The sequence below is a fragment of the Ochotona curzoniae genome, unplaced genomic scaffold (assembly GCF_017591425.1).
Source record: "Ochotona curzoniae isolate NIBS_2020 unplaced genomic scaffold, NIBS_Ocur_1.0 contig_66, whole genome shotgun sequence".
Taxonomy (NCBI): domain Eukaryota; kingdom Metazoa; phylum Chordata; class Mammalia; order Lagomorpha; family Ochotonidae; genus Ochotona; species Ochotona curzoniae.
Window position 1 is genome coordinate 27,780,625 of NW_024466512.1, and position 14,228 is coordinate 27,794,852.

The 14,228-nt window shown below is 42.5% G+C and overlaps 1 protein-coding gene across 4 annotated transcripts in view; it reads right to left on the reverse strand.

Annotated features, from left to right (window-relative positions):
* Positions 1-1,148: 1,148 nt before the first annotated feature.
* Positions 1,149-14,228, reverse strand: part of LGI1 (leucine rich glioma inactivated 1) — a 33,272-nt gene continuing 20,192 nt past the window's right edge. For 3 of the 4 annotated variants that reach the window (XM_040991886.1, XM_040991888.1, XM_040991887.1), the window contains 4 exons: positions 8,912-8,983; positions 6,216-6,385; positions 5,086-5,250; positions 1,149-2,341 (listed from right to left, as the gene is read on the reverse strand). In XM_040991886.1, the coding sequence (XP_040847820.1) occupies positions 1,506-2,341; positions 5,086-5,250; positions 6,216-6,385; positions 8,912-8,983 (1,243 nt within the window). In that variant the 3' untranslated portion in view covers positions 1,149-1,505. The remainder of the gene's footprint in view (positions 2,342-5,085; positions 5,251-6,215; positions 6,386-8,911; positions 8,984-14,228) is intronic. The other variant, XM_040991890.1, reaches the window with a different exon arrangement.

Here is a 14,228-nt window from a genome sequence, read left to right on the forward strand (position 1 = left end):
GTCTGGGGTGTTCCAGTGGTACTTGGGGTCTTCTAAGGACCCAGAGGGAAGGGCCATGCTCTACTTTTTCTTGGTATCACCTTTCCCCCTCAAAACAAGACCCTGATCTTAAGTTGTACTCAATAAATAATTGTTGCTTAGATCAAAGGACCTCATAAAGTTTATTGTATAACAACAGAAGGACATGTGCTTCTTCAAGAACAGATTTTGAGAGCAGACGATCCCACCGCATTGTACTAGGTGCTCATGACCCATGTGGTCCAAGAACAGGGATGTAGAAACACAAATATGAGCCTTCTGGGCACCATGCAACAGGTCAGGAATGTGGAGACTGGTTGTCAGCAGCGAAGCATCGTTGATCCATTTAGGAAGAGGCCTTTGTAGCAGGTCCGCTTGAGGCCAGAGCTATGAGGTTAGAAACCTCCATCAGCTGTTGGATGATTCTAGAGTTGGTTATTTGGAAAGCACTTGACTAAGTTTTTTAAAAATCCTAAATCTTGGTTTTAAAGGCTCCTATAAGTTGCTTGAGTGATGTTTTTAGCTGTGATTTTCAAACAGGAAAGGAAGGATCTTAATACTCTTAATTTCTAATTAGTTTTCTGTGTAAGAAGGCATAGATCTCCCTACCCTTGCTTTACTTTGTTACTGTTTTACCTCAAAGCATTCCTGGAAGCCCTGGCCGGTTGGGAGTTTCAAAATCAGCTGAAACAGCACAGATAAACCTATTCGTAAATTATGGGTAATCGGTGTCAGTGTTTTATCTTCATTCCTTGTTGACACCATAAATGCTTGCCCCAGAAGTGAGCAGTTGGCCTAGCGGTGGAGTGCCTGGTTTGATTCCTGGCTCCAGCTCCTGGCTGCAGTTTTCTGCTAGTGTAGACCCGAGGAGGCAGCAGATGATGGCTCAACTAACTGGGCTCCTGCTACCCAGGTAGGAGATGGGAATTGAGTTTCCAGTTCGTGGCCCTAGTCAGGCTGACCCGACTGTACACATTTGGGAACTGAATCAGTAGATGGGAGCTGCCTGTCTCTCAAACAAGAAATATTAAAAATCCTTCATTCAAATATAAATCCTCTTGCATAAAATGATTTCTTCAACATACCATCATCAAGACTAAAAGAGCTCTTGATAATAATCAGCTTTGGAATATGAAAGAAAAATGTAAACATTTTATTTGGCAGTTGTTTCTGAACACATGAATAAATAAATGGAAAAGTACATATTCATATTTCTTTTTGGAGTAACAGATACCATTAAATGCTTTTTTACACATCTTCACTGCAAAGAACAGTTACACGATTAAGCTTCATCTTGTAAAAGGTAGCTTCCCACACCACTGGACCGGACAGTTAAGGATGGAGATACTGGTAGTGCTTGGTTCTAGCAGTCTCAATGTTTGAAAGGCATTCATTTGCAAGTGTGATAAGAAGAGTCATCATGCATTGAGTTCATCCAGGTCACGGACTGTAGAAAGTTTCTGATGGCAGCCACAAAATTTGGTGTCTCATGCGCTTAAGTCAACTATGACATGTTTGTAAATCTGTGTATTCCCCTTAAAACTGGAAGCGAAAAGAAAGTTACGCTTATTAATGGACACATGTGTGAATGATCTCGGTGCCTGAACATTTAATTCCTGAAACTTCACAAATCTGGCTTTCTCCGCATCCCAGGTATACACTTGAGTGAAGGAGTAATCACTTCCAAGAATTGCATATTGATAATGATTGATCTGAAGGGGCTGGAACACCATGGATCCTCGGGACGGCATTCGCTGAATATCCAGGAACGAGGAGCCTCCCCATTTCATGACTTTGGAATCACCGATAAATCGCGTCAAGCAGATGTACACGTCTCCTTTCACAGAGAAGTGCTTTACTGCATACACATCCTCCATGTTGGGAATGTCTGTCTGGTTAGTGAATAACTGTGTTGCTTTGTTCCACTGATAGATCACAGGACGCTGGGAACTACTGGATAGGATTAAATGAGGCGTCCTCAGTGTCTGAGGTGTTCTGGCTATTTCTAGATATTCCACATCAGTGTCCCTGTACCAGGCATGTAAGGACTGGTGTGAGTAGAATCCGTTTCCATTCCATTTGTAAATGGTAGTAAACCCAGCTTTGGAACTGTCAGCAACCACAAAGTACCAGTTGTTCTCGATCTTGAACGTTTCAATGTCATTGGGTTTTCGGATTTTGAGAATTTCAATATCCTGGATTTTTATGAATTTATTTGCAAAACTGTCTCGTTTATAGATATGAGAGCCACCAAACAGCTGGGCCACGATAACATAGAGCTGTGTGTCAATGACTATAGGCTTGCACACTACAGTGGACGTGCCTGGGAAAAGACAAGGGAGAGTTAGTTGTGTGGCCCTCCTCTTTGGGAACATGCTGGGGTCAGGCAATCCTCACAAAAGTCATCCTGGAAGCAACTTTCCTCGGATAATCAGACAGAGTTGATCTCCAGGGCAATGGAGCAGTGTCCTGCATAGCTGCATCTTTGCCCCTCACTACCAAAAGCTGAACTGTCAGTCCCATTCAGCCTGCTCTAGATGTTCCAGACTCCTGGCTGCAACCTGCCTTTTCTCTCTTTACTTCCTGCAGAAAGCAAGCATTGCTTTCTCTGACACATCCTAAGTCAGTCACAGTGATTCTAACAAAGACTCCCATTTATTGAATATTGACTCTGTGCTTCATCATATCATCTTGCTAATCTTCCAATCATTTTAACAGATAAGCATTATTATTTTCCTTTTTCTTGATGGGTAAACCAAAGCTCAAATGAGCCAAGTTCTGCTAGCAGAAGGCAGAGTTGGGCTTCCAACCCAGGCCTACCATCATGTCTAGGCAAGAGACAGGCTGGGGAGAGCTTCACCATCTCGGCATTTTGTTTTGTTTTTTTGGGAATAAGATCTTGGAAGGTTCTAGAACTATCCGATAAGACCAGAGCTGTGATCTGGACATCCTATAGCTTTACCTGTAATTTGTTTGCCCCAGGTGGAAGCTGCTTTCTGATCTAGACTTTCCTAAGGAAGGAAGGACAACAGGCCATTTGTTTCTTTTCTCAGCTTAGGTGACTAGTGGCAGGAGGGAAGAAGAAGAATTGCTGAGAGATGTGAGAGATGGGTACAACGATGGGTGATGCACCATAAACTTCTTTTGGGAAAGCTCAAAAAATGGTGTGAGGCCTGTCTGTGGCCAGCTTGGCATCCTTCTGATAAGATTTTGGTGTTTATCAGTGAACTCTGATCTCCTAGGGGAAATTGGTTCTAGGAAATACAAAGCAAGCAGGAAAAATTTTGCCTCTGAGCCTATTCCCACAGAAGTTCGAGGGACTCTGAGGCAAAATGTTACATCTTAACTTTTGCTACTGACTCCATCCATGACAAATTCTTTTATGTGTGACGCTTTTTGGAGCTAATTTGATTGTCTGAACTTGAGAGGCTCACTCAACTTCACTAAGGGTCAGTCTTCTCTTCTGAGCAATGAGATCAGGGATGGCTACCAGACTTCAACATATGTAACCAATACATATTGACTGACTGGTGGTGACTATTTGGAGGTCTGTGTTGTGCAGGATTCGTGGCTGAGTCTGTACTCTGTAGGAAACAGCATCGTAAGTGAGTTATGTCTGTCTCAGGAAGGAGGGTGATGAGTGACTACCTCTAGGACATGTTTGTTACCCACCGTGCTGTGAATGCTGTGTCTCTGACACATTCAAGCTGAGACTTGTCCCATGGCAGTAGCGTTAAGATGTGAGATCTGTTACAAGTGACTCATGTCCTTAGAAAACAGTGGCAAAGAGTTTGGCCTTTTTTTGCCTGTCATATAAGGACAGGGAGAAGTCACTGTCTATCTATTTCTTAAGTTTTTAGTCATTTTCAAAAGTGTATTTCCTTGAAAGAGAGAGAATGAATGTTTCCTTCTGCTGGTTCACTCTCTAAATGCTCACAAAAGCCAGGGCTGGGCGAGGCCAAAATTAGGAGCTAAAACTCCATCTGGGTCGCCCGTGTGCACGGCAGGGACTCAGGTACTTGAGCCAATACCTAAAGCCTCGGGTGATTTCTGCACGTTAGCAGAAATCAGTATCAGCAATAAGGGCAGAACTGAGACTAGGCACTCAAGCATGGGACAAGGTTGTCCCAAATGGTGGCTTAACCTAATTGTGCCTCCTTGCCTTCCCAGGGTGCCATCTTGGAAGCGGAGGATGAACCCTCACTAGACACCAATCCTGCCAGTGACTTAATGTTCCCAGTCTCCAGAACTGTAAGGAAAAAAATTTGTATAAATTACCCAGTCTAAGATATTCTTGTTGTAATACAGGAATGGACTAAGGCATGAGCTCTGAAGCGCCCTCTGAAAGTTTGCAAATGGATGGTTCATGTCTCTTTCAGACACTTATCTAAAGACTCAGCTAGAGGCCACTGTTGTGCTCTAACAGGCTAAGCTACTGCTAACGGCATCAGTAACCCATCTGGGCTCCAGTCTGAGTCCAGGCTGCTCCCCTTCCAGGCCAGCTCCCTGCTAATGGACCTGGGAGAGCAGTAAAAGATGGCCCAAGTGTTTGGATCCCTGCACCCACATAGAAAACCCAGATGAATTTTCTGGCTGACTTTGTCTGGCCAATGCATGTATTTGGTGGGTAAATGAGCAAATGAAAGCCCTTATTCTCTGCTGCTCTGCCTCTCAAATAAAATTTAAAAAAAAAAAGAAAAGAAAGAAGGGGAGCCCAGTGGGTGGGTGAGGCTGGTCCGGCTTGATAATGACAGAATCTTATTAGTATTCACAATCATGTTTTTTGATTTTACTTTGAAGAAAAATCATCCAACTTCTATTATTTATTTAGAATGCTAAATTCTCTGGTAAACTCTTGGACCACATGGTCCCAGTATCTTATTAACCAGCCTGTGAGTTAGGTATGATTCTGTTTTATCAGTGAGGAGGTAAGTAGCAGGTGACTTCCTAATTGTGAAGTAGGAATTTGAACATCTCTGAACCTGCTCATAGCAACCCCTCACACCACTCATTGTTTCCTGCTGTCCTTGGCCAAAGCTGTTCAGAATATTATCTGATCTTTCATACCTGTAATATTGTCGTAATTCCGGAAGGTCTTTTCTACGTGGTCCCACTCCAGAAAGATGCATTTCCCCGTAAAAGGCTGAGCAATGACAACATATTCGTCATTCATATAAGAAAAAGTGTCTATGGACAGTGACTGATAAGGCAGGTCCTGGGACTTGGCAAATTCTGCAAAAACAGGAAATGATGATGATCAGCTGGATCTCAAATATCCATAGAAACATAATTATTTTATAGAAATAGCAAAAGTGCTAATTGTACTTTGTCTTTAAACACAGAATGTTTGTTGTTTTGTTTTGTTTTGTTTTGCTTTAAAGATTGTATTTATTTTTATTGGAAAGGCAGATATACAGAGGAGGAGAGAGAGAGAGGAAGATCTTCCGTCCAATGGTTCACTCCCCAAGCGGCCTCAAAGGCCGGAGCTGAGCCGATCCAAAGCCAGGAGCCTCTTCTGGGTCTCCCACATCGGTTCAGGGTCCCAAAGCTTTGGACCATCCTAGACTGCTTTCTCAGGCCACAAGCAGGGAGCTGGATGGGAAGCAGGGCTGCCGGGATTAGAACTGGCGCCCATATGGGATCCTGGTGCACTCAAGGCGAGGACTTTAACTACTATGTTATCATGCTGGGCCCAAACACACAATGTTTTACTGGCTCATAATTTTAGATATGAAAATAATCAGGTGACTTTGAGATACCTAATAAAATCAGTTTCTACAAATGCAAATAAAAAGTATAGCTCTGGGCCTGGCGCGATAGCCTACTGGTTAAAATCCTCACCTTGAACGCATCGGGATCCTATATGGGTGCTGGTTCTAGTCCTGGCAGCTCCACTTCCCATCCAGCTCCCTGCTTGTGGCCTGGGAAAGCAGTCGAGGATGGCCCAAAGCTTTGTGAACCTGCACCTGCGTGGGAGACCTTGAAGAAGCTCCTGGCTCCTGGCTTTGGATAGGCTCAGCTCCTGCCATTGAGGCCACTTGGGGAGTGAACTATTTCTCATGGAAGATCTTCTTCTCTGTCTATCCTCCTCTCTGTATATCGGCCTTTCCAATAAAAATAAATAAATCTTTTTTTTTTTTTAAAAAGGATAGCTCTTATTTTGATTTTATGACATAAAATGATTCTAAGCTGCTTACCTGTAATGATGCAGTCAAAATCCTTGGAGGAGAGACTGTTGATTTTGCGTTTCTTGTATTCTGGGGGCCCTTCGCAGTAGATGTCTTCAACAGTGGCGTTGGTGTGGCTGAGCCATTCCACCAGCCACTTCAGCTTACAGTCACAGTTGAAGGAGTTCCCTCTCAGGTCCCTGAAATACAAATGTCAGCTGCATTTGCACTACAAGGGCATGACTTCTACCTACACAAAAATCAGCATGGACTGGCCTCATGCACATCACGCCTCAGAATTGACCTTGAACCTGGCTAGTTATCCACCTTGGGCTCAGAGAATAACCTCCGCGTACTCTTAGAGATCACGGCAGTGAGCCAAGCCTCCTCACTTACTGCCTCCTGGACTTGAGGGCAGTTCAAGCTAGGGCCGTGCTGTCCATAACAGTGTGTGTTAACCTTTATGTAATTCAGAGGTCTCTACAGCCATTTTAAACAAAGGAAAAGGAAACAGATGTCCTTACCTTGAATAAAATATGCAACTTGTTTATTTGATCTAATACATTCAAATGTCATCATTTTGACATATAATCAATATAGACAGACGTTATTAAGACAATTTAAACTAGTTTTCGTGTTGAGTCTTTGAAGGTCAATATGTATTTTGTAATTACAAAATAATTCAGATTCTAAATTTACATCAGAAATATGTAACCTGTAGTTGGATGTTCTAAAATTTAGAATTAAAAAAAGAGTTTGTGCATCCAAGCTGTTCCAAACACACTTGAAAATTTCTCAATTGAATGGAGAAAGTTTTTAAATTTGAATTTAACTTCTAGAAAATTAAGGAAAATTTAAACTTCAGTTCCTCAGATGCACTAGGAATGCATTTCAAATGTTCAGTGAACTGCAGTGTCTCGTGGCATACAGCTAAGGTGAGAGAGGATGAAAAGTTGTGGTTATAATGTGGCATCTAATTAAGTTGAGTGATCTGTTTGCTTTTCTTCTTCCTCACAGACATAATTAATCCCAATCCTACTCTGTGGTCTACAGATTCAATCTTAATAGGAAATGACTTTTACACAAAGGAGTTAAGGCAGATATACAATAGCTCACGCCTGTAATAGATTACAGAACATAGTTGAAAGTTGCATGGATGACCCTGACTCACCAAACCTGACTCTGTTTATGTGCCTTGCTGAAGTTCAAGGATTCCAGCTCCTTTTCTGGTCACACAGATTTCCTAAGATAGGTGCTGCCTTCTATGTACATAGCACATAAATAACTTTTAAAAGCCCAAGCATTAAAAAAAAAATAAGGGGATATTTGCAACAAAACTAAGGAATACACACACACACAAAGTAGGCATGACCCTGGCACTTCTGTGATAATCCTTGATTTGGGCACACCAGCATAGACCAAAGAGGCTGAAGCTGCTATGAGAGAGTTCTTAGGCCGCTGGACCGACTAAGCCAGTGTCAGGTACTTCCCTCTCACCACCCCTTTTCTTACATATTGTTATGGAGGTGCGGAGTGACCCAGGCATGGGCTGAAGGGCTCCCGAGGAGCTCCCCAAGGGGCCATGAAGCATCATCTAACTTCTAAGACATTTCCAGAACTGACCTCATCTCCCAAGGGTCCTCTGACCCACAGTAATGAGTGCCCACTCTTCTGGGCTATTGTAAACCAGAACACATGACTGTGGTCTCCCCCGGGTCTCTCTTGGAAGTGTCTTGATTCTGGCACTCACAAGGAAATAAACCATCACTCAGGAATTGGGGCGACAGGCATGGAGGAGGGGCTGGGGGAATACTGCAAGGAACAAAGAAAGTGTTTCATTTGCTTCTTGATCTGAAGTTAAATACTGAGCTAAGAAGAAAATGCTGGACAGATTTTTTTTTTCTTATTGTAGAAACGTTGTTTTGAATACGTAGTACCTGAATAATAAATTTTTAAAAACCCTTCTCATTTACTCCTGTGTTCCACCTTGTGACATTTAAATACCCTGCTCATGGTCTGGAAGGCAATTAAACCAAATTGCTTTTGAGAGGGTTCAGCATATAGTGCTTGCTTTGCTTACAGCAAAATATACAAATTCCTTGCAAAGATCTTTCATTCTGAGGCTTAAAAGTCAAAGTTTGAAAGCTCTTTTGTTTGAAAAAGGGTCAAAAATAATTAAGTTCATTCCCTTCCTGGGGTTTAAGCCAAATTCCTAGGGATTAAGCCCAGAAATTGTTGTTCAGTCTTAATGAGAGAAAAGGCAAACTTTCCTCCCTCCCCCACTTCCTGCTCCATTTCTCCCCCGACTGACCAACCCATGGGTATAACCTTTCATTTCACTCGGTCACTTTCCCAGACTACTTTATGTTTTTCCTCCATAGCCCCAATTTCCTGGACTTCATGAGAAGAAAGGGATCTTGAAGTTTCTGTCCAGACCCCAACCCCCTTACAGTCCCTTACCGCCTCTCGTGTGCAAACACACACTTTGTCGAAGAAGTGCCTGAGTACAACGTGTTCAGAATCTCTGATGGTAAACACCATGGAAGACTCAGCTGTCACTCCACAAAAATTTAAAATGTAGGCCAATTTAACATGAGAACTTAAAAATTCTGTTTTCATTTTAAAGCCAATTTGAAAAAAAAAAAAGTCTAACCATCAAAACCAAGTTTGCTTATTAATTATCGTAAGTTAATGAATCAATCAGCACTTTTTTTAGGTCCCCTTACACATTTGTTAAAGAATCCAGGCCTTTGAAAATGTCTTTTGGGAGTGTCTGGAGATTGTTGTTTGCGAGGCTCCTAGAAGAAAAAAAGAATGATATAAACCATCGTGATCAAGTCAGTAAATGCATTTAATGGCAAAGCTTTTATGAGTGCCTTTTGTCACTTCCAGTCTACTAAATTACTTGCACATTTTAAAGATACTACTCATATTCCTGCCATTGTATTTTCAACACTCATTCAGTATTTATGCATCATTTTATGTTGGTTAAAAACAGCAAGGACAAAAACAATAAGACGTTGCCTGGGCACTAATCTTTCTATTTAGGACTGAACATGAGATTCTCATGTAGGGAAGTCTCATAAATGTTGCCCAAGCTGGTGACCATGTCTACCTCCAACGACATCTTCAGGGAGCCTTCCACACCTTCGTTTCGCTGCAGAAGACACTCCTTTGCCAACACCCATACTTCCATCCATTCTCTGTGGTCATCTCCCTCTCCCTTTTTCCTCTGAGTCTTGCCCTACCAGCACAGAAATTGTTGCCCTTTCTGTTTGTTCTTATCATTTGTCAATTTTAGCCAGTAGGAAGTAGTCCTGAAAGACAAGCAAATGTGTACTGGAACGGTGCTGACACCACACATACATGGTTGTGTCATTTCCTTAGAGGAAGCTCTTTTTTTTTTTTTTACTTTTCACTACAAAAATGAAAAGACAAAACTAAGACAAAAGAGCCTTTGCTGTTGGTCTCCTAAGCTCGCAAAAATTCTCAATTTTCCTTTAAAATGTTCTCAGAAGTCTTCTGTGTTTTCCACTTCCTCTAATTAAATGTGAGATTTCTCAAATACAAACATTTAAGACTTTTAGGATTTGTTTTTAAGTTAACTGTGATAGTCTTCTTGGGTGGAGGGGGATTTTGGAAATTACTACTAGATGTGAAAATTGATGGGAAAATTCCTTTCAATAAACCTTGGAATATAGGACTGGAAACTGAACCAGAAAGTTCCAGTCTCAGTGGCAACACATTTGTGTAACGAAAGACATGGCTCTGGAGTCCTTAAGCCACTAGACCATGCCACTGGGCCCCAGGTTTAATCTAACTCTAGCATTTCTGGCTGCATGTGTCTGGTATGTATCTTCTCCAAGACTCTCCTGGATTAAGTGCAGATAACAGTGCCCTATCTCATAAGATTACTGAAAAGAGAAAATCACCCGTGATGATTCCTGATACTGGAACTATTTTCGGTAAGAAGTCGGAGGGGTGGGAGGCCAGATGGATTTCCAGGCTCTTGGCTTCTACCCTAGACCAATCCTTGCTACTGAGTCATTTGAGTAGTGAGTCAAAGGATAGAAGATCTAGCTGTCATTCTTTCAATGCCTCTGCATTTCAAAGTAAATATATTTATATTTATGTATTCATACATATTTTAATAGTAGATAGGAAGAGGTAAAGAGAGGAGAACAAGAGGTTCTGCATATACATTGTCCAAGAGACAGCATTCAGAGAAGGACCATACAATTGAATTTTTTGGCTGTCCATATGTAGTAGCATTGCTAAAACACAACTAAAGAAGACTTTCAGAGAATCTTTCCCCAATTTGTTTTAAAAAATTATTTTATTTGAAAAGCAGATTTTTTTTTTACACTGAGATCTCCCGTCTGTTGATTCACTTCCCAAATGGCTGCAATAGCAGATGCTGTGCCAGTCCAAAGCCAAGAACCTGGAATTTTCTCTGGGTCTCTCACATGGATGCAGGGATCCAAGGACTTGGGCCATCTTTCAAAAGTCCATTAGCACGGAGCTGGATTGGAAGTAGAGCAGTCAGCACTTAAACGGTCACCCATATGGGAAGCCTGCACCGCAGGCAGAGGCTTAACCTCTTCATCAAAAAGCCAGCTCCTCCCTTATTAATCTTATTGGCCAGTGTTGGAATGCAAAGATTTTCGGATGTTTAGAGTTGGCCTAGAGTCATTTCCAAGTTATGTGTCTCAATATATTTTCTGGCATAATGTGTGCTACAATTATTGGGCTAACTTCTCCTAAGTGGAACTGCAGGTGGCTGGAGTCACCGAATAGTGGGTTAAGAAATGGTGAAACATTGAATTATTGATTATAGCTCTCCAAAGGATTACACAGGAAGAAGTTAGGGTGCAAGAGGGATCCTTCTAAAGAATGGGTAAATCTGGAGGTTCCACTCAAAACAGTGGCGCTCCAGGCCTTCCAGGCCCAAGCTGAAGGTTGAGCATGGAAGCAACCAGCAGGATACTCAGAGTTGTGGTGCTTTTTGGATATCTATAGAGAGAGCGATGTTATTTTTGCATGACAAGATGGAGGATTTCTAACTTACCAGAACTGGAAGATGCAGCCAAGGAAAACAGGCTGGCCTGGCTATAGCATGAGGCAGAAGCTTGCTGAGGACTGCCTGTGATGGGTGGGGAGAGTGGGAAGAGGGATTTGCCCCTGGGAACTACAAGGTGAAGAAGCTGTAGATGCATTAAGAAAGTTTTCTATCTCTCTAGAAAGAGCTATTGATTTAAGTTAGAGTTTGGTGTCCGATTACTGAAATCTTTCACTTTTGATATGTAAATATCTCAACTGTGAGGGCTATATATATATATATATATATATATATATATATATGAATAGAGAGAGAGAGAAAGAGAAATAGACACACAGAGAGAAAGAAAGAGCTCTCATCTGCTGGTTCATTCCCAAGTGACCATGATGGCTAATCCTGGGCCGGGCCAAACCTGAGAGTCAGGAACTCTTATCTAGACTCCCATGTGGATGAAAATTCAACTAGTTCGGTTATCACCAGTGTTTCCCAGAGTCCACGTTAGCAGGAAACTGGGATCAGGAGTTAGAGCCCTGTGACATTTCATGCACTATCTTAAACTGGTGTTTTAGCAGGATGGTGAGTGCCTCTAATCATTAAACATGTATTACAATGTCACAATTGGAAGACAAGGACCCTATTGCTTACTACGTATGTGTTTTTGTCCCATGAGGACACCCTCTACCACTTGCATGCATTCATCAGGCCCCAAAGCTCCAGGGTGGGAGTGGGGATAATCTTCAGGGTCCGACTTGGGTACAGAAAGTTCCAGTCATGCCAGTGTCTCTCAGGAGAACTGCAATTGGGACTATCCTGCTTTCTGCATGATTTCCCTACCCTTGAAGGCATATTTGGGACTACAGACAGCCTGGGTGGTGGGTTCTCCATGCCAGCTGAAACACAGCTGTGTGGAGGACACAGGCTGCCAAAATAGTTCTGGGCATCTGTTGGAGGCCACTGGGGTCAGGGTTACCAGGAAGACAAAGGGACTAGTGCTGTGGCTGTCTCTGAAGACCTGCTCAGCGCTTGCTCATTGCACAGGCAGGACAAAGAGAACAAATGCCTATGAGATGGCCTATTTGGTTGTTTGGGCAGCTAAAGGTATGATGCCAGCACTTGATGAGTTAAGATCAGGGTTATGGTAGGGTTAATGTTAGGACCAGGAAGCAAAAGCAAGTAGATTAAATTTTCTTAATTTCTTCCTTCCTGCTACCTCTCTTGCAACTTCAGAGAATAATGACTTAATGCTGTTATTCCCTTCTCCCAGTAGAAGCTCTGGCTGAAATGTGTGCTGTGTCTTTTGTCAAACTGATCATAGCACTTACTTCCTGTGTTACTTCCTGCAGTATTGAAATTTAGGAGCTGGCTTCATCTCAAGACCACTTATTAAATTTGAAATTCATTGCTCTCAGGAGGGTACCCTTAATCAGTTGAATTAATCTTCATCAGCCTCTGTTTTGACATCTGCAAACATAGTAAAGAATTTGAATTTGGGGGGCCAGCACTGGCTAATCTTCCACCTCCAAGTGCTGGTATTCCATATAGGCACTGGTTCATGTGCTGGCTGCTCCACTTTCCATCCAGCTCCCTACTTGTGGTCTGGGAAAGAGTAGAGGATGGCTTAATGCTTTGGGACCCTGTACCCATGTGGGAGACTTAGAAGAAGTTCTGGGCTCCTGGCTTCGGATTGGCTCAGCTCTGGCCATTATGGCCATTTGGAAGTGAACCAGTTGTTTTTGTGTGTCCTCTCTGTAAATCTGCCTTCCCAATAAAAATAAGTAAATCTTTAAAAAAAGAATATGACTTTTGTTTGTTTTGAGAACTGATACCACTGTTTTTGTACATACATCTTTACCATGGATTCTAGAGAAATCTACTTGCAGCTCGGCTAGCTGTGGTACTCTGGCAAGAGTGAGGGGAGATCAGAACTAGATTTTAGTACTATGTATGAGGACTCATCTTTCCTAGGAGTAAGACGAAGTACAAAGAAGGAGGGAAGGAGGCAGAGAGAACCAGCAGAGTTGTCAGGACAAAGGCATTCTGTACCAGGTTCCAACCTTGACCCCTGTTGACCAGTTTTCCCTGCCAGATTTGCTTTAGGGCTCTGATCACAGCTGCCGAGTGTGATGAATGACATGGCCTAGGGAGGGGATGTTGGTTGGAGTCATGGATTATTTCCTTCTCTCTACAGCAAATGATCGCTTGGTTGACATGATCTCAAAGTTCTATCTTGCGGTTAAATCACATCTTCGTAACTTTCACCACGAGAAGCTTTTATCATCAGATGATGAGATGAAGAATTTTAAGGCAATGTTAAGAGTCAGTACATTTGCTTGTATGTTTTTCTCGTGGTTAAAGAACACAGCAGAATAGCTGATGAGGAGGAGTGGAACTGACTGAAAGAGCAAGGACACAAGCATAGTAGAATTTGAGAAAATGTTTCTTCACCAATAGCTGGAAGGATAGATTTATGCAATGCCTGGCACAAAATAAATCCTCAATAGATGCTTTGTATGAATGAATGAGTGAGTGAATGAATGAGGCGATCTGGAATGGATGAAAGAAAGTGCACCAATCTAGACAAAGAGCAGGGAATACTTCTCTCAGATCGCTGTGCAAGGCTGAGTTAGGGAGAAAGCACGGATCTTTGTGAATTCCCATTGCCAACCAAATACTGTTCACTAGGTCATGATTCAGAGCCTGCTTCAGTAACACCGTTTAAACACCCAGGATGTTGCCCAGTGCCACATCTAGCTGCCTTGGAACCAGCTGAGGAGCATCCATCCTACTCAACGGTAGATAGCCACTCCGTCCCAACAGAAACACTGACCACTCCTCCACCTTGGCAATCTCATGGTTTACCTGAGAGCGCCTCTGATTATTGGCTATGGACTCCCCTGGAAAGTCTTCTGTCTAAAGCAGACCAGCTCAGCTTAGCACGCTTGTTTCAGTGCCATGGGACTCTGCTGCTAAGAAAGCAACACCCA